We start from the raw sequence: 24,389 nt of genomic DNA, 5'->3' as shown, positions 1-24,389 counted from the left end.
TTCATGATTGCCTTAAAAGCCCAGAGTACCCTAAGTAGAAAATGTTCATTTGTTCTTGGTGCTTGAACGGAACATAAGAAACAGTTGATTTTCTTTTGTTTTTGTTTTTTTCTTTCTTTCTTTCTTTTTTCTTTTTGAGACAGGTTTTCACTCTTTAGCTCTGGTGTCGGGGACCAGCCCCAACAAAAATACTAACTGCCAGGGTAAGGGTGTGAGGATTAGAAATATAAGTAAAGAGTACAAAGGATGCTCAACCGTGCCACAGGGACATGTGCTCAGTTTTGTTTGTCATAGCCAGAACCTGGAAACAACCTAAATGCCCTTGACCAAAGAATGGATAAGAAAAATGTAGTACATTTATGCAATGTCATATTACACAGTAGAAAAAAATAACAACATCTTGAATTTTTCAGGAAAATGGATGGAGCTAGAAAACATCATTTTGAGCGAGGTAACCCAGACTCATAAAGACAGTTATCACATGTATTTACTCATAAGTGTTTTTTAAACATAAAGCAAAGAAAACCACCCTACAAACCACAATCCCAGAGAAACTAGACAACAGTGAGAACCCTAAGAGAGACTTACATAGATCTAATCTACATGGGAAGTAGAAAAAGACAAGATCTCCTGAGTAGATTGGAAGCATGGGAACCTTGGGAGAGGAATGAAGGGGAGAGGAGAGGCAGGGAGGGGAGCAGAGAAAAATGTAGAGCTCAATAAAAATCGATAAAAAATTTTTAAAAAAGAGTACAAAAATGCGAAAATAATAGTAGAAACTATAGAATAGTATCGGGAGGGAGTTTCAGTGATACTGAAATCTCCCGAGTTTAACTTCCCATTGCTTAAAATACCCGACCCTAAGAGGTAGGAGTAAGATAAAAAACTGCATTAACATGATACAAGGAAATGAATAGAACCAGTTGAAGATTGTGGGCTACATCCATAGAGTTAAACATTCTGTTGCTAGGACAAACTAAGTCACACTCACATCCTAGACCAAAACATTTTGTAGGCAAATCACTCACAGGGTAAAATCCAGTGTTATCTCCTTAAGGGAACTGGAGCCTTAATTGGATCCTTAGACTTTTGTTTGAGGTAAAAACATATCTACTTCTCTATTCTGGGGGAGTTGAAGGTAGACTATTAATCACACCTATTGACAGTAACCTTGAGAGAGGAACTCTCTGGTCACCTAAATCTAAGTGAGACCTTTGTTTGAGGTAGAAACACAATAACCTTGAAGGGTGGAGCCAATTCTCTGACCCCTGGTCAAGGTGGGAATAGGCTCACATTTTTGGGCCTCTATACTCTGGCTGGCCTGGAACTCAAAAGTTCACCTGTTTCTGCCTCCCAAATGCCAGGATTAAAGGTTTATAGCAACATCATATTGCTCTAGTTATCTGATCATGGTCTAGAGACCCTAGCTCACCCTAGCCAGGTCCAAAGCGTTCCTGGTGTGAAATGACACACTTTTCTACATGTTCACCTTAAAAGGACAAAAACTTGAGGTTTGAGAATTCTTTATTTTAAAATACTAGATTTTTTTTAAATTTCTTAATTCTACTCAAAAAAGAGAGACTGTATTGTGTGATGCACACACTTTTAATCTCAGCACTTGGCAGGCAGAGGCAGATCGATCTCTAAATTTGATGCTAGCCTGGTATACAGTGTGCATTCCAGGACAACCAGGAATACACAGAGAAACCCTATTTCAAAAAACTCAAAAAAAATTCTAAATTGTGTTCTAGTAAAAAAAAAAAAAATCTAAGAAATAGATTTTCAGGCATAGGTTCATTTAAAGTTTTGCTTCCATGATTCAAGGACTAGAAATACAGAAACAAGGAGAGGTTCAGGATGGAGATTAGAATGAACCCCTTTAACAAGACATGATGAAGTTAATTTGAAATGGTTGAAATGAACCCTGCTGTCCAACCAGCACATTGGTCAGTTTTTCTTGTTGCTTATTAAATGTATTATCACCCCACCTTTTAGAGTTATTGGGGTCTGATGCCGAAATGCTCTTTTGATATTGGTTAACACTTAGGTTCCTCCTTAACCATTTCATGGAGAACACTGAAGGACCACCAAATCGAGACAATGCTTGCTGGTCTTTATCTGCTTGCCTTTACTCTCTGTTATATCCTTCTAGGGATTTCACAGCTATTGCAGGCGTTGAAATTCCATTGTTAATATTTCTTTGCTGTAACCAACTCTTATAGTATTAAATTCATAACTGCATTTCCTCTCTTGTTGTTGTGTTTCAAATTTCTAGAATTGTACTTGGTAGCTAATAGGCACTCAGAGAACATCAAACAAATCAATCATCTTTCGTTGTTTGTTTATAGTCTTCTTTCTACTTAGTTCTTTAAATTTTTTTTTAGGTTATTTTAATTTATATGTATGAGTGTTTGGTCTGTATTTGTGTATGTGCACCATGTGCCTGGTGTCTGAAGAGAACAGAAAAGAGCATCAGATCCCCTGTAACTGGAATTACAGGTAGTTGTAAGCTACCATGTGGGTGCTGGGTATCAAACTTGGGTCCTCTGCAAGAGCAACAAGTGCTCCAAATTGCTTACCAACCTCTCTAGCCCCTAGACTTTTATTTGATGACTGCTTCACAAGTTAAAATAATTGTCAGCATGTTTTACATTCCTGAAATGGTGTGTGCTAGTGGAAGCTGTTTTTAACTAAATGGTGAGGAAGCTTTATAAATATAAATATAGACATTTTGTACGAAGATAAAGCTCTCATAACAATAGATAACATATTTTCTTTGAGAAAGGAGGGATCCAGTTTATATTGTGCCATCTTCCTTTTCTTTAGCAGAACGACTACGTCTGTATATCCTCACTGCAACTTCATCAGTTCCTAATAGCACATAAACATTTACATTTGTAGTGCTTTACTTGGTAAACAAATTTTAATTTTTTTTTAGAAAATGCTGGATTTTCATTGCACATTTACTAGTTTGCTAGATGCCAACTCAAATTTGACAACATAAATGTTTTTGTTGTTAGTGCAATTCTATTTCTTAATTTTAGGGAGCACTAGACTACCCACTTATAAATGTCCCTTTCCTTTCCAGCACTGGCAGAGAACATGAATTAATGTTATAATACCCGAAATGTATTAAGATCTCCAGAGTTAATCTTTATTAACATGCTAAAAATGCTATGTTTTCTAAGAAATTATTTGTGAAATCAAAATATTGCCACCAGCCTGTTTTTTTTAATAAGAAAAGAAGTAAAAATATTTTTTTTGGAGTTTGTTTTTCCCTTGAATAGAGAAAATGTCTTCTAAATAATTGAAATTCTTTTTTTGTCTGAAAATATAATTTGTGTAAATTAGATTGTATAAAGCTTGATTATGCATTAAAATATCAAAATATCATACATTATTTTATTTTGGTTTAATTTTATGTATGTGGGTGTTATGCCTGCATGCATGCCAGTGCACCATATTCATGCTGGTTGCTTGATGTCAGATCCCCTGGAACTGAAGTTACAGATGGTTGTAAACTGCTGTGTAAGTGCTAGAAATTGAACTCAGGTCTTTGGAAGAGTAGCCAGCTCTCTTTACCCTCTTAACCACTGAGATATTTCTTTAGCCCCTTATACATTTATTTTTGAATGATTCTGTTACAACTAAAGCATATTTGTTTCTAGAGAATAGCATCTAGAATTAGTGAATATTGATCCTCAACATTCCTAGGAAAGAAGTTTCAAAACTGTTTGAAGGCTCAGTAGTTGAACACTTGCCTAGTATATGCAAGATCCTGAGTTTGATGGCCACTCTACCAAAAAGGGGCAATTGCCTAAAACCAAGATTAAAGAAACTGCTTACATTTGTCCATTATCAACTTGTAAAAGTTGATTTCCAAGGTACATCTTTGGGGCTTGGGTGCTACCTCAGTCAGTAAAGTGTTTACTTGTGCAAAGGTGAGGATCTGAGTTGTAAAAAAGCTGGACTGCATGGGATCTGTATGTAATCTTGTTCTGGGGAGGTTGAGACAGGTGAATTCCTTGGCCTTCTAGTCAACCAATTTACCCTAATCAGCAAGTCCCAAGTCCTAGTGGGAAACCCTATCTCAAAAACCAAGTTGGACAGCTTTTGAGGAACAACATTTGAAGTTGTTTGGCCTACACAGGCATCTGTGTGCATCCCCTTCCTCTCACACATACACACAAAACCTTTAAAGTTGTTTTGATCATTAAAAAATATATCGAGGCCAGCCTGGTCTACAAGAGCTAGTGCCAGGACAAGCTCCAAAGCTACAGAGAAACCCTGTCTTGAAAAACTAATATATATATATATGTAGTTCTACTAGTTGCATATTCCCACATCACCACCACTACAATTATACATTTAACTTTGTGAGCTACAAGTGAACGTATTTTTATGTAGCTGAAATGGTCGTATATTTAAAAGCCTATTTGCTTATTTTTGGCTGGCTACTCTTATTTTATTTTTCAGGCAATAATAAATAGCACCATCACTCCAAACATGACATTTACTAAAACATCTCAGAAGTTCGGCCAGTGGGCTGATAGCCGGGCAAACACTGTTTATGGATTGGGATTCTCCTCTGAGCATCATCTTTCAAAAGTAAGTATTTAAGTAGATTTCTGAGAAAATCATCATAATTTACATGTCCTAACATACAATCCTCACTCCTTGCAACACAATAGTAAGTGGAGAATACAAAATACAGGAGAAATTTGTTTAATTTCTGTAATGAGACAACTATAGTGACTTTAAGAATATTAATATATTAAATATTATATAAATATAAACATAATATAAAAATATAATTGGATTCTTCCTAATTTTACATGAAGATTTATAATCCACATTCAGAATAGTCACCACTGGTTATTAGGGCTTCTTGTAGTGAATTAGCTTTGTGGGAGGGAGTAAAAGGTGGGAACTACCTCTCCAGAAGGGATTTTGATTAAAAAAAATTAACATCCTTTATTTGGAGACTGTCTTAAAGATAAGCAAACACAAACTCTTCCAAATTACGAAAATTACAGTTGACGAAAATATAGATTTCATGTGAATTTTCTTGTTTGTTCCTTAATATGACAGCAGTCATATGTTATTATTTGTTGAGAAAACTCTTGATTTGCTTGAATATAGAGTCTTTGAACTGTCTGCAGTACAGACTGAGATCCAATCAGCCCCAAGAGGAATTTCTTGAATAATATTGATTAAAGGAATTACAGTGACATGAAAGACTTATAAAATGCAGAGTGTCACCAGACTGAATGCTGGGAACAAGCAGTTGTCCTGCCTGTAAAGAAAGCCACGCCATGCTTACACTGGGCATCTCGAGTTCTTGTGGAAATTACACAGAAAGAATGAAAATAGAGAGTGGAAAAGTGCACGGGGAAGAATAGCCACAAGATACTAGGAGGGTAGGATGAATAGTACTCACCTTGCTCTCTGGATTCTGTGCCCACAAGACATAAAGATTTATGCTAAAACTATTCTGTTTAAAGGGTTTGCCCTTATGTAGGATCACTTCAGAAACTAATAGAAGCCCAAGGAAAAATGAGTTCTGTGGCATACTACTACTTGGTTAACGCATATAGTCTCTGCGTTCAGTTTGCAGAAAAGTTTCAGGAATTTAAAGAAGCTGCTCGACTTGCAAAGGAGAAGTCACAGGAGAAGATGGAACTGACCAGTACACCTTCACAGGTATGTGTCATGGATCTGTTTTCATGTGTGAGCTTGCTCTCTTAAGATCATCATACCCTTTGTGCCAGAGTGAAATTTGGAAGAATAATGGCAAAATTAATTACGAAAGTATATATAGAAGTGTGCTGGTCAATTAATCTCTACTACAAAGAATATATCAGTGTCTACAAGAATATTTTTAATAATTATTTTAATCCAGATAACTTTTATGTACCTATCTATCTCAGTTTGAGTTTTTATTGCTGTGAAAAGACCATGACTGCAGCAACTCTTAAAAAGTAGAACGTTTAATTGAGTCGACTCCCTTATAGTTTTAAAGGTTCAGGCCGTTCTCATCATGGTGGGGAATATGGTGCTGGAGCTGAGAGCCCTACATCTTGCAGGCAAAAGGAAGTTGACTGATGCCACACTGTGGGAAGCTTGTGCAAAGGAGACCTTAAAGCCTGCCCCCATAGTGACTCACTTCCTCCAACAAGCCCACACCTTCTAATAGTGCCACTCCCTTTGGGGGGTCATTTTCTTTCAAACAACCACATTCCATTCCCTGGCCCCCAAAGGCTTATAGCCCTATCATAATGCAATAATAATAATAATAATAATAATAATAATAATAATAATAATAATAATAATAATAATAATAATAATAAATGCATTTAGTTCAACTTCAAAAGTTCCCATAATCTATAACAGTCTCAGACTTATTTACTAGTCTAAAATTCAAAGTCTCTTCAGAGATTCATGTAATCTCTTAACTGTAATCACTTACAAAATCAAAATCAGCTGGGCAGTGTTGGTACATGCCTTTAATCCCAGCATTTGGGAGGCAGAGGCAGGTGGATCTGTTATTTCAAGGCCAGCCTGGTCTACATACAGATTGAGTTCCAGGACAAGCACCAAAGCTACACATGTAAACCCTGTCTTGAAAAACAAAACAAACAAAAATCAAAAAGCAGATCAAATACTTCCAACATATAATGGCACAGGATATACATTAGTGTTCCAAAACATAGAGAAAGAAACATAGTGAGAAAATACTGGAGCAAAGCAAGACTGAAAACCAGCTGGGCAAACTCCAAACTCTGCATCTCCATGTCTGATGTCAGAACACTTCACATGTCTAGCTCCTTTCAGCTTTGTTGACTGCAACACACTTCTTTCTTTTTTATTGGTTCCACTCCCTGTTAGCAGCTCTCCTCAGCAGGTATCCCATGGCTCTGGCATCTCTAACATCTTGGGGTCTGCAAAGCAACACAGGTTTCAACTTCACAGCTTCATGCAATGGCCTCCATGCAGGACACCCATGACACGTGCCTGGCCTCAACGGCTTTATTTCATAACTTTTCTTCTATTCTTAACTCAAAAGCCAGAACCATAGGACCAAAGCTTTCAACTTCTGTTGTTGCTGATACTGGAACATGGCCCTCTTGTTTAATTACATCTTTACCAGCTTTCTGCCCTTCACTGCCTAAGCTTGGCTGACCTCAGACTCAGATCCACCAGCCTATACCTTCCCAGTTCTGGGATTAAAGGCTTGCCTCACCACACCGGCTTTAAGCTTTTCTTTAGTTCCTTTTCACAAATTGGAAATTTAGCTGGTTGGGATCTTGCCCTGAGGTCACCACTCCCTTTATTCCATTCCTTAATCTGTTTATCTCCTTGAACACAGAATTTAGCTCTGTTACACTTTCTGGTGTTCTTTTTCTCTTCAAAGTTTTTATTTTCTTATTGACCCTGCTCAACTTGCTCCTTTTCATTATAAGTCTTCATTAGAGTTACCACTAAAAATCACATGGCAGAGTCTATACTAGGCTGTTTTGAGATTTCTTCTGCTAATGAAATTAATACAAAATTCTTCACTTTAGCTTTAAGCAGACTTTTAAGACAAGGGCAAAAAGCAACCACCTTTTTTTTTACCAAAATATTACAAGATCAGTGTCTGGACAACATACTAAAATTCTTCTCTGAAACCTTTTGAGTGAGCGCCCAACAGTTTAAATACTCTTAGTACCACTGTCTTCTTTGCTCCTATTAGTATGGCCCATTATGCAGTGCTTAAAGCATTCTACTGCTTTCCTAACCCAAAGTACCAAAGTCTAAATTCCTCCTTAATAAACACATGGTCAGGACTATCAAGCCACACTTGATACCAACTTTTGTATTAGTTTAAGTTTTTCTTGCTATGAAAAGACACCATGACCATGGCAACACTTAAAAGTAAAACGTTAAATTGAGGGAGCTCACTTACAGTTTCAGAGATTCAGTCCATTATCAGCATGGTGGTGTTCAGGCAGACCTGGTGCTGGAGCTGAGAGTGCTATATCTTGCAGGCATCTGGAAGTTGACTTAAAGTCATACTGAGGGTAGCTTGAGCAAGGGAAGACTTAAGCCCGCTCCCAAAGTGACACACTTCCTCCAAGAAGGCTACATCTCCTAATAATGTGATTCCCTTTGGGGCCATTTTCTTTCAAACCACTATGATACCTAACAACAGAAGAGCAAAAGTCCAAGATGATCAGCCTTTGTTTTTGACCATGGTCTTTTGTACAGGCAGTGGTAAGACAAATTTGCTCACTTAGGGGAACTAAAGGAGAGCACTCATTCCTAGAAGCTAGGTGTGACACACCATGCAGAGCCACTTGGGAAAGCCCAAAGGAAGTAGTTAAGAGGCAGAAACAGCAATGGAAATCTATGCCAGACTTTGTCTTGGGATTTCATGGAAAAGTGGAGAAATGATAAAATAATTTAGGATTGGTTAGTTTGAGCTATTTTATTGGCTCTCAGTTTCTGTTGGCTCTAATCTGGCTCTGGAGTGATTAAGACAAAGGAATATGTTTCTGCAGTACTAGGCCAGATAAAGAAACTGGTTTGTTTGATGATACTAGCATGGTTAGTTTGGCATCAGAGTTCTGTTCCTCACTAGGCTCCTACTTTCTTAAAGTATTGACTAGTTCTAGAGGAGAGGAGTAATTTATCTAGTCAGAATATTGCAAGATATTGGATAATTGTGGTGAGTAGAATTGCTTATGTGCAAGCTTGACAAGCTGAGTTCTCCTCCGAGAACTCACAAGATGGCAGGAGAGAACCAACATCCATGCCCTCTGTACCCCTCATGCCTGCCATAGCTTGTGCATCTCCCCACCATAATAATCATTTTAAAAATAAAAAATTACAAAATATAAAACATTGTAAAATATAAGGCATATGGTTGGTTCTTCCTGATGTTAGAATCTGCTTACATCTAACTATTTGGCAAGCCTCACTAAGTATAAAGAGTTCATTTTTGTTTTACTTAGGAAAGTTCTGCTAAATGTGCTTTCCTCACAGACTAAACTTTTACTGCGAATTGGAAACAAAGTCCATTCTTCCATACTTGCAGCAACATGGTATAATTTGGGTTATCTTTGTGAAACTCTGTTGAATTTCTTTTTCAAATGCTTTGCTACTCCAGTGATTCCTTTAAGCATAAAAGCCATTTAAAATTATGTGTCACTGTGTATCGGGAGTTCTGATTCTTTCAGGTGAATGATTTTGTTGTTACCAAAAGCTGCAACAAAAAGCACATTCAGTTAGTAAATAAAAATATGAATAAAGCTGTAGTGGTTGATACATTGTCAATGTATTTAGTTACTGTTTCTCCAGTTATAACTTGCTGTGTTATAATTGATTGTAAACTACTACAGATTAGTAAGCTAATTTCTTGTCTTTGGTGGAAGAAATGTCTTGAAGCTTTTGCTTTTTTCAAACATATGTAGAAAAGATGATCATATTTGGAAAAAAAATCATGTTATAAAAAGAATGGGCCAGGCAGTGGTAGCGCATGCCCTTATTCCCAGCACTCTGGAGGCAGAGGCAGGTGAATCTCTGTGAGTTCTAGGCCAGCCTGATCTACAGAATGAGTTCCAGGACGGGCTCCAAAGCTACACAGAGAAACCCTGTCTCAAAAAAAAAAAAATAAAGAAAAAAATGAATAATATGTTAATTTGTTCAGCATTTTAGATATAGGCCTTAATTTATCAAATATTAGAAGTCTATTAACTTACTTTGTAGGAACCAGAGAAAAAGTAGAAAAAAAATAATTTTTTCTTCCTCCTCTTCCTTGCATTTATGACAATCTAATGCTTCTGTTTTGTTTGAATGGAATAATTTTAATGCAATAACTTGTGATAGTAGATGGTCAAAACCCTTATTTTTATTTGAGGAGGTATACCATATTAGTTAAGAATATTTGAGTGGGCTGGAGAGATGGCTCAGATGTTAAGAGCATTGCCTGCTCTTCCAAAGGCCCTGAGTTCAATTCCCAACAACCACATGGTGGCTCACAACCATCTGTAATGGGGTCTGGTGCCCTCTTTTGCCTGTAGGCATATACACGGACAGAATATTGTATACATAATAAATAAATAAATAAAAGAATATTTGAGTGTGTGGGATGGGATATAGCTCAGTGATTCATATAGAGAGAGACCCCTTGCTTATCAGATTCTAGAATGGATGCCCAGCACTAAAAAGCAAAATGAAATGAGATGGGGAGCTCAAGATGGTTCAGCATGTACAATCTCTTGGTGTACAAGCCTCATAACCTAGTTTGTGTGATCCACCTTGTACACATGGTGGAAGGAGAGACTCTACTGCCTCATGCTGTAACACTCAAGTGCCCCTTCTCTTCCTTTTTCCTTCCCCCTGCTTCTCTGTCCCTCTCTCTCCCTCCGAACTTTCATTCCCCATTTACCCCAAAAAATACACAACAAACAGTAAAACACAAAAGAAAGCATACACATTTTCAAGTCAGATGAACTTAAGTGGTTTTTTTTGTGACTGGAGAAATTGCTTAACCCAAGAGTGTTTGTACATTTTAGCATGAGTTTTATATCACTTTATTGAGAGAGTTGAGTATGATAAAGATAATGGCAACTCATGGTTAGTGAATGATGTGTACTCTAGAGCCAGGCTTGAATTTTGGCACTATTCTTCATTAGCTTTATGAGTTAGACCAGGAGGTGAGTGTGGGAGATCTGTGTGAAATTAGGAATAAGACCAGCGAAGTCTTTAAACGGTAACTGACATGTGATAGTTGTTAGGAAAACATAGATGCCGTGTGTTTTAGGGTTTCTATTGCTTTGATAAAACCGTGACTTAAAAGAACTTGGGGAGGTAAAGGTTTATTTAGTTTTTATATCCTATGTCACAGACCCTTGAGGGAAGCCAAAGTTGGAACCTGGAGTTAGGAACTGAAGCAGAAGCGATGGAAGAACTCTGCTGTTTGGTTTGCTCAACGTGCTTCTTACATAACCCAGGACCACCTGCTTAGAGGTGACACTGCCCACAGAGGGTTTATTAGTCAAAAAAATGCCTCACAGGCTTGCCAGCAGACCAGCCTAACAGAGGTGGTTTGTTAATTGAGATCTCTTCTCAGATGACTAGTTTGTGTTGAGTTGACGAAAAACAACCAGCACAGCATGCATCAGAATTCTCTGGAAGACTTACTAAAGCACAGTATAGTTTTCATACTTAATAGGTCTAAGATGGAGCCCAGAAATTTGTATTTCTGATCCCTTTTCAAGAGCTACTGGTGAAATTGGTTGTAGGTAAGAAATGCTATAAACAAGTCATTCCATCCACCTTCAATCCCTGAAATGAAAGGAGTCTGGCATTTAGACAGAAGTTAGCCATTTCATAGTCTTATCCTCTTGAGCTAAGGCTGTATATACTCCTGGCTTAGTAGGGAGAGAGTTAAAGCTAGCATGAACACTGTAGTTATTAAGTCAAGTCTGTTTGGGCTGCAGGAAGTTAGGTGAAGTCTAGAACAGTAGAAAGGGAGTGGAGCAGATCGGGAGAGCCGGAGACTGTGGGGTACACACTCTTTGTCTGTTGGAATCGAAACCAATAGTTGATGAATTAATCAAGAAAGAACTAAGGCTTGAAGAACATATCTGTAATCCCAAATATTCTGGAGGTTGAGGCAGGAGGATTGTAAAGTATGCCTGGGCTACACACTAATAAGATTCTGTCTTAACATAACAGTAAGTGAAAAACAGGGTTGAGCGCATCGGTACAGTGCTTGCTTAATATGCGGAAGGCCCTAGCTTCAATCTTCTTAGTGGTGGAAAATGTGAGGAAAATGTTTTAAAAACATTCTTAAAATTGTTATATTATCATTCAGTAATTTTATTCTTCAATATTTTAATCTCAGACCTTAAAATAGGTTGTTGACTTGAATCCTACCTTTATCTTCTGTGTTTGATTCTAACAGATTTACCATACCAAGAGTTAGTTGTTACAGGAGGTCTCTGCAGGATGTGAAACCAGCAGGGAAATGGTCCTGGTGAGGGAAGAGTGAAACTCGACTCACCGATTTAGGTGGCTGGTGCTGGGCCAAGATTCTGAGAGTCTGACGTCAGCTTATATATTTTTTGCCTTTTTGCCATATTTAAGCACTGCACAATTTTGGAAAAAGTTTTCAGATAACAATTAACTCATTCCCTTGAGTACAACAAATCTTAAGAAATGTTACAAAGTGTGTATGACTTCATCCCTAAAATGGATTCTGTTGACTTAGAAACAGTACTCAAAAGAAGGTCTAGGGAGGACAACTAACGTAAACATAATCCCTGTGGGAGTCAGGGTTTGGCCTGGCCCTAAGGTAACATAGAAGTCAATTAGGCTGTTGTAAAATACAAGTGACAGCTCTTCCAAGGATGAGTTTTAGGGCCTAGAAGCAGTGCTCAGGGTTTTTAGTGGGGAAAGGTCTGGGATTAACAAACAGTATTCTGAATGATATGGACAGAGTCTAGTTCAACAGGTAGCAAAGGATTACCAAGCTATATTTTCCCCCAACATTCTGGGAGAACGGCCAAATATCTTCTCCCTTTGGAGAGATTAGCAGTCTGTTTAATTTTCCTGCCTTCTCTAGTGCTTCTCTGTGTGCACAACAAACAACCTTTTTGCCCTTTACACGTTTTCTTGAATTTTGAGGGGTTTTTTTGGCTTTGTTTTGTTGTTTTTGAGAACTTGCAATTTGAAGGGATATATATTCATTATGGCAGAGAAGATGAAGCTGCTGGTCACATAGCATCTGAAGTCAGGAAGCAGAGAGAGATGAATTTGAAGTTGTTAAATAGAGCTAAACCTTGGCACTTGGAAACATACCTGAATATTCTATTTTTATATCATTTCTCTGATATATGGTATGATAAATATAGTGTATTATATATGATTAATTCATCTGTGTATGTAAGCAGAGTGAAGAGTGACCTGTTAGTCATGAACCTCAATCAGTTAGTGCATCTTACAATGTTACTTAGGGGTTGTTCTTACAGAGGACCAGAATTCAGGTCCTATGTCAGGGAGCTTACAACCCTAAGTCACCTCAGCTCTGGAGGATCTAACACTCTCTTCTGTCTTCTGTGGGTGCATGCATACACTCACACAAACACACACTAGCACATAAAAATATAATAGTATGGGTTGGTTCAGACTCAGATTTTCTTTTCTTTCCCTTTCCTTTCCATTCCTCTTTTTTCCAGTTTGTGTGTGTGTGTGTGTGTGTGTGTGTGTGTGTGTGTGTGTGTGTGTGTAGGGAGGTTCTAAATGTTTACTATTTTCTAATCCTTAGTGTTGACATTAAATTGTAAAATGCCTTTAACATAATTAAAAGTCTGTTAATATGCTTGACTTTATATTTAGAACTCTGAAAAACTTCCATGAAAAGTCCATGACTTTCAGCAGTCACAGAAGCAGTATCTTTAAAGTCAGATAGGAGCAGAGGGAACCCATGGCCTTGCTACATGCTGGGCCTGTACTGTGTCTGTCTAAGAATGTTAAGTTGTCAGAAGCTGGGATTTCAGAGATGGTGGCTCTGAATGGTGGCAGACTATAGGGACTAATTCACACCGGAAGATGACAGGATACTTGCCTCAACTCCATCTTCTTTATGTATCAGAATCATGAAGTTTCTCCCCAGATTTTCCCTTCAAACTTCTGCACAGAAAAGTAGGTATTTACAGTTTTGCAGAAGTATGAAAGAATGGGGTGGGTGAGTCTTTAGTGGATGTTTATTAAATAATAAAGGGCCTGTTTTAGTTCAACTGAAAAGGATGGAACGAAGGAACTCTTCGGGCCTTATTAGAATTAGTACAGAGTCTGGTGAGGAAGGGTGGAGCTGGTAGTGCCCCCCACCCTGCTTACCACACTGGTAGGTGGTCTTCTGTTTTTCTGAGACAGTGTCTCATTGTGCTGCTCAGGTTGGCCTTGAAGCACACTATTGTCCTGCCTTGTCCTCTTGAGTGCTGGGATTGTAGGCAAACACTATCCTGCCCATTTTTCATTCTGAAGTAATTTTATGAATACCATTTACTCTATTTGGTTTCTTTTATTAACACAAATATTCTTTAGGTTTTTAAAATTACATTTCTAAATTGTTATCTTGATAATTTTAAATTATATTATACTTTATTAATTTTCTTATGAGTTGCTTTCTTGAAAAAATATTTTTAATCTAATTCAGATTTCAATTGCTATTTGATTTATCACAAGGAATTCATTTAGATGACATTGTGTGACTGAACAAAAGTAAAACACTTTTTAAAAAAATCCCTTACTCTCTTTTCTCTCTTTCTTCTTCTTTTTTTAAAGGAGTCAGCAGGAGGAGATCTTCAGTCTCCTTTAACACCAGAAAGCATCAATGGGACAGATGATGAAAGAACACCTGATGTGACACAGAACTCAGAGCCCAGGGCTGAGCCAGCTCAGAATGCATTGCCATTTTCACATAGGTACACATTCAATTCAGCAATCATGATTAAATAAGTTGTATAAATGTGGAAGCTTATTTGGTTTCAGAAACAACCTTTGAGTGAAAATCTCAGGTCAGACTTCTTTAATTAATTTATTGTTTTTGGTTGCTTAAATTGACTAAGTGAATATTTCCTTTATCTTTGTGGAAAAGGAGGTATTGAGTTATAGGAGAAACTTTTTCAATTGAACAAAGCATAAATCCCTTCTATTTTTTAAAGACCCCTTTTGTTAATCAGTTTGCTGTTTTCATGTATGTAACCTAAGACTCACACATTGTAATTAGAAGCATTAGGATTCCTACTCTGAAGTCAAGCTTTTCCATTGTCCTAGAGGTATCATAGCTTGATTTCACAGAAGACAGTAGATACCAGGCATAAGCCTGTGAATAGTAATAGCAGGTTGCTTTGTCTGCCAACAGGAGAAAAAGCTTGAATTGCTTCTGAATTTTTAAAAGAATTCTGTATTCTAAAAGATACAGTATGTTCTAAATGTATTATAAACTAGTTACATTAATTATTGACCAAATGGTATTATTAGACTGTAATGAAGAATGTGAAAAGGCACTATTGAAATTATTTTTTTAAACCCTATCTGTAATCTGCCTTAGCATTAATTTTTACCCTTATTTAAATGCTTTTTACTAAATAGCTTATGTAAAATTAAGAAAATAGTTTTGTTTTGTTTTTCTACTGCACATTGTTTTGGAGGGACCAAGCTTTAAAAAATTAAATTCTTTGACAGATTAAAAGTTACAAAGTGAGATATTTCAAGCTGTCTTAAGTGAATTCTAATTTTGATTGAGCTGAATTAAGTAATGGGGCATAGGACTAAACATACTAGACAAGTAGTAAGGAATCTCATTAGGCTAAGGAGGAAGTCATTTTTAGAAAAAATGGGAAATTTTGAATGTAAGGTTGCTCTAATACTAATTTTACATAAGATAGTAAGACTTTTTGAAGTAAGTTGTTCCTGATTTGAGTTACTGGAGTATACAGAGAGCTGAACTCGGGAAAACCTTCATTCCCTCAATCTGACTTCTAGACATTCACGTCGATTTAGTGAGCAGTCTTTTAAAAAGACTGCAGTTCTTTGATACCATTACAAAAATTACATTATTTAATTATAAAAATGGTATTGTAGGATAGAATTAAAAAATTTTTAACTACATTAAGGAAAGGAAAATTTTTTTTATTATATTTAACATTTGCATTTAAAAGACTGAACTGTAGTGATGGTAATTATATACTTAACACCTCAGCTGAGTCCTCTGTACTGAATACTGTGGCATTTAGAAATAACAACTTTTAAATTTAACATCTATAGAAGCTACTTCTAGTTTATACACTTAAATTTTCACAATGTCCACTGTTCTGCTAATCCTTAATATTGCCATTGCTTCCCTAGAACCGGTCCTCCCTAATGATTTTCTTCCTGTTTTCATGAGTGTCTGTGTGGAGTCACTTTTACCTTAAAGATACTGCTTCTGTGACTTCCATGGTTTGTCATGAAAGATTTGACAGTGTTCTGAATAGGAAACCTGGGAGATTAATTTAATCTTAGTCTATGTTGAAGGCATTTTATAATCAGACAGTTTTTCTTAATATGTTAAGAATTCTCAGTATAGGATTTTATAAAAAGCATTCCTTTGAATTCAGTGGTATATGATTCAGCATTCATCTACTTTCTTGACTGAAATAAAGATTTTCATGGGAGATGGATTATTTACAGGTACTGCAAGAATTCCTACTTTTCAAAAAGATAGAAGATGGTATTATTCAAGATTTCCTAAACTATGGTAGTTTCAGATCAACTTAGTAGGTTTTCCATGGCTTCTGAAAAAGAAGGCAAGCAGAACACATCGGTTAAACTCAGTGTAGTGTCAGTGTTATGCATGTATATGTGCATGCTGAATTACAGGGTAAAGCACATGCCTTTGACTTAGAGAAAACTAAATCCTAAAATTTAGTTTATATGTCCTAGGTCCAATTGCTCATTAATAATTACTGTGATTCGATGGCTCAGTTCTTCTGACTCTGCCCTAGTGTATGTATGTATGTATGTATGTATGTATGTATGTATACACATATCATAATACATACATAATAATTTTTAAAAAATTTTTATGTGTATGAGTGTTTTAAATGCAAGCATGTCCATGCCTGGTACCCATAGAAGCCAAAAGAGGTTGTAAAGTGCCCTAGAATTGGAGTTCTAGATGGTTGTGAGCCACCATGCAGGTGCTGGTATCTCAACCTTGGTCTTTCTTCTACAAGAGCAGCAAGTGCTCTTAAGCACTGAGCCAACTCTCAAGCCTTCCTTCATTGTGTTATTTTAAAAGCAAATTCTAGATACATAATTTCATCTACAATAGTTTCTTGAACTTTTAAGGGAATATGACTAAGCTAGGACAGTTTTTATTTTACCTAATTCAATGTTATAATGCCGTACCTTGATCATTTATTACTTTCTTTGGTTTTTAGAAAGTATACTGCTAAATGGGCTCTTAAGTACTCTTTAGTTAAGTGCTATAGTACTGTTTTATGTCCCTGACATAAACTATGCAATAATAGTCTAATCAAATACGTTTTGAGGAATGAATACTCATTGGTCTACTTCCATAAGTGCTTTCAAAAAATTCAGAAATGTAAAACAGGAAGACCACAAGGGTAAATGTTGGCTAATTTCTGTGAGGATATGTTATTAAATCTTTTCTAAATTACTTTTTTCTTTAAAATTATTTTTAACTTTATTGTTTATCCTTTTGGGGTTGAACAAAAATGCATTGACAACTGAAGTGACTTTTTAGGGTGTAATTTGAGACCATAGTCTTAAACTAGCTAACTAAAATGTAGTTATACCCTAATAGACCAACCTGTATGTATGTGTGTAAAAACGTTTTCCTATCTCATACAAGGTAATTGTTTGCTTCCTGGTGTCATTTGTGTGGAATTTTGGAATGTGTTATCTCTTACAATAAGTGGTTGGATTTTTTAAATTAAGATTTAAGACAACCTAATTCTCTTAGAAGTAATTAGTTTTATATTATTGTAGTGCTGCTGGAATGTGATATTGAAATATATTACTGAAAAGAAATTTTATTTTGTTAATTATAACTTTGATTCTCAGATGCAGTATTTATATTAATAAATAACTGCTATCATCTTTTTAAGAGTTCAGAACATAGATCAGCAGTTTGTGAAGCTATTTTTGTACTGACATTTTAATAGGTTTGGCTACCATAATGGAAAATAGGTTCTTTTAAGGACTGATTATATTTGGATTCTTCTAATGTTTGGATAGTACATTCTTATGGTGCTGCTGGACTTTTGCATTTTCGAGGTACTGCATGTATCTTCTGTTAGAGATTTTTTTTTGCCATTTCTTGTGTGTTTGCAATAACCCATTAAAAGGTATATGCAGAAATATTTTCTAGTATATTGCTTTTTACTATAAAACAATACAATAGTAAACACCTGGGTTGATCCGCTCCATTTTTATCGATTATCTAAGCTTCAGAAAGGGACTAGATTAAAGTTACATCTAGACGTTTTGTGCAGTTTTAAAAACTAAATTTCATTGGCTGTCTTAAGGAACATTTTAACCAATTTTTTAAAAATTAAAGTATTTATATTTAAATGAGCTAAAGTATACCAAAGTGCACTTTTTATAAATTAAATACAGTTTGTAGTTATTTGCAGATGTTACAAATCAGAAAAAAAAAGTGAGTACTGTTAATAGGCCTAAGTTCTGCCTGTTGTGCTGGCACCTGCCTTTAACCCTAGCTCTCTGGAGGCAAGGGCGAGTAGATTTCATGAGTTCCAGGTCAGCCAGGATTATATAGTGGGACCTTGGCTTGTCTCAAAAACGGGTCTAATTTACCACTTACTGTGTATATCCAGGCATGTATCTCTCTCCTTTTTTAGTAGTAAAGAGAACCTACAAGATTGTATGTATGGACTAAAGTAAAAATAATTGCTGTAGTTAATTTTTGTTTGGATAAATCTATAAAACTGGAGTTTAATTTTATAAGAAGTGATTTTTTTATCACTGATAAAATTATAGGCAAAAATTTTACATTGTACAATTCCCTTATCTGCTACAGTTTGACTTTGCATTGTCAAACTTCAAAAATTATACTAGATTTTTTAAGGTTAATATGAAAGCTAAGATAACTTGAGATCATAACTCAGCAATTTAGAGATACAGAATTTACTTTACCGTAATTGTGAAAGGGTAGCATTTTATATAACAAGTGCTGTCTTGTTAATTTGCTACTTAATACTGAGCTGCGTTCTCTGCGAACTGAGAAGCAATTTATGTCTTTTAAAATAAAATGCAACAAAGAATATAGTTTTATCACCAAGATTGTTAAGTAGTTTTCTGAGTGGATACACCTAATTTTCTGTCTTAAATTTTTGGAAAACTACTTTTCATTTTCTTCTGAAGTCATCTAAGATTTTGTGGAAATGTTAAAATTTGCTAAAGCCTTTTGTAAGGCATCATCACTCTGTATAGGTTATTTATAAGAAGAAATGTTTCTATGAGATCCAGACATTTCTAAGCTACTTCCAGTGTATGATTAGTTCCTTCCTCTTCCCTTCCCTTCCCTTCCCTGCTGTTACTGTTAGTGAGGAAAGATATTGCTAGTTCATCTCTTATGCTGTCAGCTTCTTTTTGTAGCTGTCTGATTGGAGTTAGCTATGTGGTAACTGGCCATGGATGAGATTGATGTAGATTATGATCCCTTCCCTTGGAGGACTTTTAAAAATTCCTCCTTTCTCTTTCTGTTCTTAGCAAATGATTGCATGGATTCCATTGGAGAGAGGTCTGCTCTGGCACATAAGGGAAAATGCTTTTATTTCTATTTGACTTTACTTTTTAGAGAATTAAAGATTAAGACCAAGATATAACAAACCTAGGGAGAAGCAGGCATGCTGCATACATTGGTGAAATTTGTGATATGGGTGATGGTAAAGAATGATGAGCTCTGGTTAAGTGGAGTGTGCAAGATATTGAAGGTTTTAGAAGTGAAAGCCGAGGGATGTTATCTAGTGATCAGCTGATCTCTCATCTAGACCTTTGAAACCAACCTGTAACAGATAAATGCTTGTTTCTTCCATTAGACTCGCACTTCCCATGAAAATACAATGACAGTTTGCTAAAGTATGTTGAAAGTGTGCTCCAGTGACTTGCTTTCTTATGGAATATAGGAAGTATAGATACAAAAGCTATTGAAATGACCATACATTGTATTTGTTTATATCACTTTACCATTTTTCTGTTTGCAATTTAGCTTGTTGACCAGTAGAAGGAACTTTGGCCATTATGTAGTTAGAAGCCATTTCATTTCACAAGCATGGGAACAGAATCAGAGTAACCTTATCTGCCAAGATCATCAGAGAGATCTCCAGAAATTTGGTCCATTAGAGTCTAACATAAGAAAGTGTCTCTTTTTAAACACCCTCCTCATTTTTATTATCGCTTGACATGCTTGCCTCTTCATGTGTAACTCCCTGTTCAGAAATTCTCAGCTTTCCAAGTAGGCCTCATTGACTTGAATTTCTAACTGTCTGTCATATATTTCTACTTATTTCAGACAAACAGTAAATAATGAATAGTTTTTTGAACAAATAAATGGCTCTTTGCTGTTCCTGTTGGTAACTGAGATAATAGAACAAGGTACATCAAGTTGATTCAACTTGTTCATTAACAGACACACATATTTAGTAGAACTAGCAAAGATACATATTTGAGGATATCAGCTTAATGTCATAATTCCAGCAAAAGACTGTTAATAGTCCCGTTACTATTCATTTGTTTGTTTGCCCATTTGTTTACTTATTTGTTTGTTTTTTTTTTTTTTTTTGAGGCAGAGTTCCCCGTGTAGCCCTGGCTGTTTTGGAACTTACTCTGTAGACCTGGCTGGCTTTGAAATCAAAGAAATCCCCCTGCCTCTGCCTCCTGTGTGCTGGGATTAAAGGTGTATGCCACCACTGCTGGACCCCCTTTACTATTTTTATTGGCAACTTTTTATAGCAGTAATTGACATGCTAAACAATGCTTAATGTGCTATTTAATATTTACGTATTAAAATGTACAATTCAGCAGTTTAAATATATTTACACAGTTCTACAGCCTTAACTATAATGAATTTTTACTGCTCTCCTGTCCCTTGTCCAAGATGAAAACAAATCTCTACCCATCAGAAATTACCCTGTTTGCCTATGCTTACATACTCTCATTTCCAACACTAAACAATCATGAATCTACTCTGCCTATGTGGGTTTCTTTACTTACATTTCATGTATAAGAACTCTATAATATGCACTGAGTCATACGTTCATTCAGTGGTAACTATTTAAAGGAATCGCCAGATTGTTGTGGCAAGCAGCTGCACCAATTTGCACTTCCTTCACCAGAGTATAAGTAGCACCAGGACTTCTTTTTGTTTGTCTCCTTCAACCTTCCTGGTGCTGGCATTGAACCTAGAGCCCCAAGTGTGTTGAGTCAGCATTCTCCACTGAGCAACACCCTTCTCCCTCCCCTCATCTTTCCTATGAGTGACATCTTCTTGGATGAAATTGTATTTTATTGTGATTTTGATTTTCCTAATGGAAATCTTTAGATGCCTGTAGACCACTTGTATATCTTCAGAGAAATGCTACTCAGATCCCTTACCCACTTTCAGTTAAGATTTGTGTCTTTATTTTTGATTTGTGAAAGTCCTCTATATACTCTAGATATTAAACTTTTATCATATAAATGAGTTGCAAATGGTTTCTCTAATTTAGTAGGTTGTCTCTTATTTTGATGTGCTTTACTGTTTTAGCATCATTGTCTGAGGTCAAAAGATTTGCAGCACACTTTCTTCTAAGTTTCAGCTCTTCAATTTTAATCTCTGATCCATTTTTTGCATGTAGATATAAAGTAGAGACTTGCCTTCATTCTTTTATATGATTATCTAGTTTTTCTAGCACTATTGTTTTCAAGGTTATTCCTTCTCCATTGAAAATACCTTAACATTCTAAACAAAGACCATAAAGATAGAATTTTCTTCTTGCCTATTGATAAGTCCTATCCTTATACCAGTACTACATTGCCTTCATAGTTTTAGCTTTTTAATCTTTAAAGATTTTAATCTTTAAAATTGGGATATATGTTTGTATAGTCTTTTCTTTCCCTCCCTCCCTCCCTTCCGTTTTTTTCCTCCTTCCTTTTTTCCTTTCATTTGTTTATTTATTTATTGGTTTTTTTTTTTCAAGACAGGGTTTCTCTGTAGCTTTGGAGCCTATCCTGGAACTAGCTCTCGTAGACCAGGCTGGCCCTAAACTCACAGAGATCTGCCTGCCCTCTGCCTCGCGAGTGCTGGGATTAAAGGTGTGTGCCACCACTACCCGGCCCTTTGGTTTGATTTTTGAGTCTCTAAAATCTCTAAGCAAAGTTTATCCTACAGAAAATCCCTTTATATTCCTACAGCGAAACTGTTTGGAATTCTGATAAGGATTTATTAAAATTAATGTGTTAATTTTAGTAGTTTTAAGGTGGATTCCTTAGGATTTTCTGTGGATAAAATTTAATTTTCTGCAAATTGATATAACTTTACTGTATTACTTTTCATCTAGGTGCCTTGCATTTCACTTTTCTGCCTAATAGCCCTAGCTTAGAGTAGTACTCACAGTAGTAAGTACTAAGAACATGCAAGCCCTTACCTTGCTTCTGTTCTTAGGCAAAAACATTCAGGGTCTTTCCATCAAATGTCAGCTGTGCAGGTTTTGTAGATAAATACAAGTTCTCTTGTATCCCTAGATTTTTTAGCATTTTTTTCATCATACTAATTCCTGTTAGTGATTTCTTCTCTTATGCCTCTACAGTGTGATAGATTTACTATTTTATGTATTTTCAAATTCAACAATATTTATGGATTATTTCAAAGGAAAAAAAGAAACTTGATAAGAAAAAAATCCTATAAAAATACTAATATTGTTAAAGAATATAACATGGTCATCACTTTTACTATATTCAAATGTGAAGATTTTTGTTTTCTTCTTCTCTCTCCATCATATAGGAAGTAATTCTTATACAGGAGAATATGAATAAAGTTCACTTGCAACCTGATCTTTAAGGTCTATTGTTATTTTGAATATTAAAGTTATTGATTTGTCATATAATTAATGCTCTACAAATGGCTTTTTTTGTTATTGCAGTATGTCAGCTGGTTGATTTAAATGATGACTTATATGATCAGTATTTTTTTCTTATGGTACGACGTCAGCTGGTTATTTTAAATGATCACTTAAATGATTACTTATTTTGACAGTGTTCCACCAGGTTTACTTTGGAGGGTTTTGTGTTTTGGAGCATAGGCATTTTAAGAGTTTAGTAAACTTCTACATTTATTTTCAAGGAATGCAAGAATGTTGTGGTTATCTCATTGGACATTTTTAAAACTTTGCATGCATAGTAGAAGTCCTAAAGAAATTAATGTTAAAAACTTTTACGTCTTGTTCTGGCTTTGTGGGGGCCTAGCCAGTTTGGATGTTCACCTTCCTAGACCAGGATGGAGGGGGGAGGACTTTGGACTTTCCACAGGGCAGGGAACCCGACTGCTCTTCAGACCCGAGAGGGAGGGGGAGAGGAGTGGGGGGAGGGTGGGAGGAGTGGGAGGCTGGGAGATTTTTTTTCTCAATAAAAAAATTAATAAATAAAAAAAGAAAAAAAACTTTTACTTCTGTATACCTGAGACACCAAAGACATTTGTTTAAACTTTCAACATAAAAGTAGTCCATGACACTCTTTTAAAAAAAAAATTAATTTATTGTGTATACTGTGTTCGGTCTGCATGTATACCTGCAGGCCAGAAGAGGGCACCAGATCTCACTTCTGATGCTTGTGAGCCACCATGTGGTTGCTGGGAACTGAACTCAGAACCTCTAGAAGAGCAGTCAATGCTCTTAACCTCTGAGCCATCTCTCCAGCCCCCAATGACATTCTTGAACTGTAACCTTGGACAGTTCTGCAAGATGCTTTCTTTCTTAATCCAGAGTCACAGCTTTAGTGTCTATAAATATGAAGTTAATGACATGGCCTGTTAGAAAATACGTTTTTAAAAAACTTACTTGATCCTACAGCTTAATACATTTTTGTAACTAAGTTTTTCTAGGATATGCTTATTTGTAAGCTAAATTACTATTAAAGAGACCACCTAAGGACTTTCTTATGTTCTACAAAATACAGCACTCCCCCATCCATTACAGAGAATGAGTAGTATTCATTTTTTTTAATTATGCAGTGAAATAGATGATGTGTGATGTCTAATTCCAAGCTCACTGCTGGTGTATATGCCCTTTGCCTTGCCTTGCCTTGCCTTGCCTTGTTTTGTTTTGTTTTGTTTTGTTTTGTTTTGTTTTGTTTTGTGAGGTGGGATCTGGTTCTGTAGCTCAGACTGGCCTTGAACTTTCTTCTTGTCTTAGAAGAATTACAGGTGCTTAGTACCAAACCCAGCTGGTAGTCATGCCTCTTTCAAGAGGTATGAACTGTTTTGTCACCATTACAAGTGGCCACAAAGTATTAGGTTCCATGACAAAGAAAGAGAACGATCTTTAATGGGATTTTAGGAGCCTTATCACATATAGGGCCTGCTAGTAGTCAAATCCTGAACTCAGACTAGACAGAGGAGAATGTTTGAGTTTTGCTGGAGAAAGATATATTGGGTAGAGAGAAATAAATACAAAATATCACATACCTAAAGAGATTCCTATCCTTTTCCCCACTACCACTTTTTTTTAAAATTCTACTTGAAGATTTTTTCTTTTTATGGAAAAGTTGAACTCTTTATTCCCTTTTATCCTATACTTATTGGATAGTGATTTTCTCAACTTAAAAAAAAAAATCAG

At 36.0% G+C, this 24,389-nt stretch overlaps 1 protein-coding gene across 1 annotated transcript in view; it reads left to right on the top strand.

Annotated features, from left to right (window-relative positions):
- The window catches only part of Homer1 (homer scaffold protein 1), a 101,023-nt gene that overhangs the window by 41,639 nt on the left and 34,995 nt on the right, over window positions 1–24,389 (top strand). The window contains exons 3-5 of the mRNA XM_005356493.2: window positions 4,477–4,608; window positions 5,611–5,703; window positions 14,335–14,474. Of these exons, the coding sequence (XP_005356550.1) occupies window positions 4,477–4,608; window positions 5,611–5,703; window positions 14,335–14,474 (365 nt within the window). The remainder of the gene's footprint in view (window positions 1–4,476; window positions 4,609–5,610; window positions 5,704–14,334; window positions 14,475–24,389) is intronic.

This window comes from Microtus ochrogaster, chromosome 19 (assembly GCF_000317375.1).
Source record: "Microtus ochrogaster isolate Prairie Vole_2 chromosome 19, MicOch1.0, whole genome shotgun sequence".
Taxonomy (NCBI): domain Eukaryota; kingdom Metazoa; phylum Chordata; class Mammalia; order Rodentia; family Cricetidae; genus Microtus; species Microtus ochrogaster.
This window is presented reverse-complemented; position numbering and strand designations above follow the sequence as displayed.